Source organism: Argentina silus (genome assembly GCF_951799395.1).
Source record: "Argentina silus genome assembly, chromosome: 9".
NCBI lineage: Eukaryota > Metazoa > Chordata > Actinopteri > Argentiniformes > Argentinidae > Argentina > Argentina silus.
The window spans coordinates 18,289,754-18,295,308 of record NC_139663.1 but is presented as its reverse complement, the minus strand read 5'-3'; the positions used below and the strand labels follow the sequence as shown (position 1 = coordinate 18,295,308).

The 5,555-nt window shown below is 45.4% G+C and overlaps 2 protein-coding genes across 2 annotated transcripts in view; both read right to left on the bottom strand.

The window, feature by feature from the left end:
- On the bottom strand, nucleotides 1-3,574 carry cpsf4 (cleavage and polyadenylation specific factor 4). Its single transcript, XM_083677623.1, has 8 exons — nucleotides 3,223-3,574; nucleotides 2,887-2,937; nucleotides 2,515-2,667; nucleotides 2,206-2,301; nucleotides 2,004-2,097; nucleotides 1,822-1,894; nucleotides 1,421-1,588; nucleotides 1-1,311 (listed from the first exon to the last, which is right to left on the bottom strand). Exons 1-8 carry the CDS (start codon nucleotides 3,323-3,325, stop codon nucleotides 1,243-1,245), a joined length of 807 nt encoding a protein of 268 aa, XP_083533749.1. The 5' UTR covers nucleotides 3,326-3,574; the 3' UTR covers nucleotides 1-1,242.
- Nucleotides 3,575-4,236: 662 nt separating this feature from the next.
- Nucleotides 4,237-5,555, bottom strand: part of bud31 (BUD31 homolog) — a 2,090-nt gene continuing 771 nt past the window's right edge. The window contains exons 3-4 of the mRNA XM_083677626.1: nucleotides 5,291-5,457; nucleotides 4,237-4,794 (exon numbers count right to left, since the gene is read on the bottom strand). Of these exons, the coding sequence (XP_083533752.1) occupies nucleotides 4,744-4,794; nucleotides 5,291-5,457 (218 nt within the window). The 3' untranslated portion in view covers nucleotides 4,237-4,743. The remainder of the gene's footprint in view (nucleotides 4,795-5,290; nucleotides 5,458-5,555) is intronic.

Here is a 5,555-nt window from a genome sequence, read left to right as displayed (position 1 = left end):
TATTTATTATACAGAGTAAAAAATACAGAGCGCATGAGAAGCATATACAAATGCCACACGCTTCTCATAGTTCCAGAGCTGGCTACCTCAGTTTGTGAAAGTGTGACTACATTCTAAGTTCAAACACACAGTTCAGTTCACTGAATATGAAGCCAGTATATAGGGGCTATTTACATACGACTGTCACACAGGTTTGACCTTCTGCTGACTTAGACCATATGGGTTGGCGTCCCAGACACCTATTGATTGATTAACAACCATCTTTAATAGGGATTCTCTGGCTTCATCTGCATCTGGGAAACCAGCCCTTAGAGCATACTTCAATCACAGGGATCAATTATACTTCAATGAGCAGCAGGTTTTCACATATTTCAAATGTAACATTGTCCAGTAGCTCATTTGGTGGCAAGAACTCAAAGCCACCAAAGTACACATGTATGGTCTGCAGTGACATCAGAAAATGGCATCATGTCATTACAGAACAACACAGCATGAAGTTGAATTTTCATTGACATCAATACGCTTGAGTTATTTATTTAATTTACATTTTACATGGAGGGAGAATTGGATCAGTTCTTGTATTGCTATAACCCTGTGGTCCGAAAGTCAATCTACACAGTCCATCTGCCCACAGGAAAGCTGTGACGATACTTTTCAAACGCATTCTTCCTTTAAGGAAAGGAAAGAACAGAAGGTGTGACGCAAGGTTGCCACCAATTCCATCTCAATTAGGTAAATCTGGGAAGAGCATAAAAAATCTTCATCCAAAATAAATAAAGTGGGATTTGAAACGAATCCCAGAACTGACTTGCCTAATAGAAATGGAATTGATCCCAACCCTGGTAGATCGCATGTTCAGAGTACTCACACAGGGCTAAACACTTGAGTACATCCCCTATATCTGTGTATGTATTCTCCTGTGTCTGCTTCCTGATTTCTCTAGCAGACAGAGCGGCCATGTTGCTTGCAGTTAGCTGAGCCAGGTGAGGTGCTCCTGCCTTGGGTGGGGAAGGGGGAAGGGGGGGTCCACTCCAGTGACTGTCAATAGATCCAGGTTCAGAGGTTCCAGTGAGCGTCCTAAAGGTTGTTTACATCTCAATAGTCTACAGTGGCCTCCTCTTCATCTCCTCTCTTCTGTCTGTGTTGTTGTCTGTGAGGGCTGGACCACTGGGCTGGTGTTGTTGTTGTTGCTGTTGTTGTTGTGGTGGTGGTGGTGGTGGTAGTGTTGGTGGGGGAAGGTGGCTACTGACCACTTAGGAATGCCAGGTGACCTTTGGTGCATTTGTTGGCGTAGTGACCCTTCTCACCACACTGCCGAAAGAAAGTGAAGGAAAAAGAGAGAGAGAGTGTTAGTAAATGCACTGGAGACAGAGGAGTGTGTGTCTACATAGCATTGGGTAAGACAGACGTCCCATCTTACCTTATAGCAGGTGACTTGGTCGAGTGGACGTGGTCCGCGGCTGCCTCCCATGTTGTTGTGGTGCATGCTGGGTCCCATATTGTGTGGCGGCCGCTGGTGACCCATGCCCATGCTGGGATTGGTCAGCTGGATAAGAGACATGGACGAGCGGCCCATAGAAGGCATGGGCTGGAGCAGGAGGAGGAGGAAGAGGAGGAGGAGGAGGCGGTGGGGTGTGATGTCTTATTGCTCAGAGACATTCTTAGTACCTTTATTGTGTTCCTTTATTGTGATCATCACTGCTGATCTTTAGATCAATAAGTCCAATAGGAAATACAAATACATTTGGTTTGAGTGTGTGTGTGTGTGTGTGTGTGTGTGTGTGTGTGTGTGTGTGTGTGTGTGTGTGTGTTCTCTCTTACCTTCTGCATGTTATGTGCTTGCTGTGGCAGAGGGGGCTGCTCAGTGGCTCCCATGGGCAACTCAAAGCGAGGGCTGTGGAAAACACAAATAACATCACATCATGTTCTCTCCCTCCCGTAATCATGGCTTGTTACCATTGTCTGTCTCACTCGAGTGGAGAGCTTATGGAAAGTGAACTCACTGCATGAATTTACAGGATTTGCCCTCTGGACAGAAGCCCACCATGTAGTTCACACAGATCACCCTCCGCGTGTGTCTGTGTCTGCAGTCAGGACCTGAGGGAGAGAGAGAGAGAAAGAGAAAGTAAGAGAGTGTGCAACAGGTTAGCAGGACACGGCTGTTTGTGTGTGTGTGTGTGTGTGAGAGAGTCACACAAGACTTACCGTGTTTGCAGAAGCCTCTGTCGTACCAGGGACAGTCTTTTATCTTGGACTCTGGATCAATATGCAGGAACGGACACTCCTTATTACTACATTCACCTGGGAGGACAGACAGACAGACAGACATTATACATCACAACTGCATTGGGATGGAAGCAGGGGTCTAGGAAGAAAACGCAGGTCCAAAGAACGCACAAATGACATCAGTCCTATTGTACGTTTGATTTGAGTAAATTATATTTTTGATTAGCTAGTGTAGCCTTATATGTGTGTAACAAGGGCAATAATACAGATTCTATCCGTCCTACTGACCGAACTTGGAGTAGAAGTAGCACTCGGGCATCTTTGTCATGTCGTACTCATGCAGGAACTCGCACTGGTCTCCTTTCTTACACAGCCCCCTGAGCCAATGTTTACACACGACCGTTTTCTCCCCGCTGATGTGACGAAACGGGCACATCCCCCCTGGAGGTATAGAGAACAACACACCAGTCAACACACACACACACACACACACACACACACACACACACACACTCTCTCTACCTGGACATTGTATATTTAACAACAGAGGTCACTCACACAACAAACAAACCATGTCCTCGCCCCACATGTACATTGACACTCGTGTACAATACACACTCACATACAAGGAGGCCTTTTGTTATTTGTCAGAACACTTACCTTTCACGCAGGCTGCTTTCATGAAGAACTCACACACTGCAGCCCCGGATTCTGAAGAAACACAGTAATAGAATGTTACAGCAGGGAAGGGGTCAGTGTCTGTCAGTGTCAACATATGCAGGTTCATCCTTGAAGACTATCAAAGAATCAGAATCTAGTCTATAACATGCAGTTAGCTTTCCAACTATAATCAGATACCACATAGATGTTAGTTAGGGTAGATCGTTTTTTATTAAGAACACGTTTGTTAATTCGTCTGGTGCAGGTGCACAAGGGGGTTTGAACCCATATGTCAGAACCCCACGGCATACATTAGCTTTGTTAACTTCAACTTACTATCCATTCCGGGGAAGGGTAAAGGTTGTGCACCCAGCTGCTGCTCCACGGCGAGCTCCAGATCAAACTTGATGTGATCCACGGTAGCGATCAGGTCCTGCATGTTTACAACTTCACTGTGCTCTGATCGGGTAGAGGGGAGCTAATAAGCTAGCTAGCTAGCTAACGTGAGTTGCTATTCACCAGCTCGACTAGCTTATGAAATCAAGTGATCAAAAGATCCTAAGAGACGTGGAAGTAAAGTGCTTAGGTTGTTAGCTATCCGAGTATTTCATTTGAAACGTGAATAAATCAAACGGGGGGAACTTTGTTCGTAGCTAACATGCCTGCTTGTCCATAGATCTGTTTCTTGTTTCCCCAACCACCAGAACGCGCGACGGTCGAAATCTCCAACCTTTGACCCAAGTATGATGAAGGCATTTCTAATCAATTTCGATAGGGCTTGTATGATCCTATTCATTCTCTTTGCAAATAGGAGAGGCGACGTTGTCTGATTATCCTCCTTTTAACATTATTTCCAAATTGTCTTGAATTGTTCGCGTATAATGAAAGTGAGGCGGCAGAAATGAATTTGGCAGTCGCTCGACACTATCTTACATCTGTTAATAACCCTAGCTAGCTATCCTCGTCAGTAGCGTGGACCAATCTCTGGTTTAGATATCACATCTCTAGTATTACTGGCAGAATACTACAATAATTGTGTTTACATATCTAATATATTTGATACAAGTATCAGCTCAGCAGTTCTAGTCTACTGTGAAATGAATGTGATGAAGGTGAGAATAAATGAGAATTCAATCAAGTGCAACCATTTTAATGTGATCCAACATTATCCAGCATGTGATGAAACTCAATGAAATCCACCCTTAATCCGATCTCCACCTAACCATATGATGTGTTGACTGTTCAGTAAAAATGCATACCCAAATCTAATTTCCAAGCCTCCAAATATCAACGCCCATCAGGCATGCGCACACGGTCATTAGCAATTAAAACACACAGTGAGGGCATAAGTAAATCAGAACAGTTTTATTTAAAATGAAAAAGTAAAAGTACAAGAAATGAAGAAATTCATGTTCAAAGCAATGACATGTTAAAGAGCAACCCCTCCTCTCCCCTCCCTCTCCATATGAAATGAGGCACAATAGCACTTCGAATGACCTTCACAGTGTACACTGAACAGCTGGAATGGTAGGCCTGGTCCTGAAACCACCCCTGGTTCCTCTCCATCACTCCCTAAAACCATGTTTGTCAGATCTGAGGTATCTAGATAGGTGTAAGCAATGTCAAAAGCATTCATCAGCATATTGATTAAACCCATCCAAGTCACAAAGATCTGCAAACACTTAAAGGGGGTGGGGTGGGGTGGGGTGGGGGGGGTCAGAGGAAAGGTGAAAAAGGGGCGTTGTTCATGGGCCAGCCTGTAGTAATAACACAATGACGCTCCAGGGTGGAGAGAGCACACAGGGGGAGGTTAGATGAGCCCTGATGTCCCATTTAGAAAAGGTCTGACTCAGCCATTCAGCCGGAGCATCCTCTGCATCCACAGTGGGTGCACTCGATTATCCTTCCCTGCAGAGAGAGAGGACAGGATCAGAGTGGTTAAACAAGGTAAACTGGTGGGCATGAGACACAGGCACTGTACAGACACACACAACATCATCATCATCATCAAGCCTGGACGCCAGTCTGTTTCTGCTTAGCCAACTTGTTTGTTTAAAGCAGAAACAGATCGCCATACATGTGAAACAGATGTGAAATTGTTGCAAACAGTAGCCCCGCCATTGCGACTTGCTCCGACCGAGCCTCAAACTTGCGACCCCCGGCTTGCCAACACATTCGACCGTCTACTCAAATACCCGATGTAAACCAGCTACGCTATCAAAAAAGCTAGCTTTTCGACAGGGCAGGTGGGGGTATTTGAACTTGGGGAGTGAGTTTTACCAAGATGACCCCAACCCCCACCACCACCCTCCTCAATGCCATAAATGTAAATGTAATAACTCGGTTACACAGGCTCGTTGAGATCCATCTAAGCCTGTTGTACAGTCAAGCCGACATGACTCACCACTTCCAGCTTGCTCTTGGGGACTCTGCAGATGCAGTTGGTTCCGAAGTTGGTGTCTCGTGTCTGGATACAACGCAGGCAGCACAGATTCTCATAGCCCTGCTTCTTCCACTTGGCGATCAGGTTCTTGTCTGCGTAGCCCTCCTTTATACAGTAGTCATACAGCTCTGGGGACAGACACACACACACACAGAGAGAGTCAGTATTTATTTATTCAGGACATGAGTGGATCTCCTGTGGCTCGATCCTGGTCAAGTAGAATGGA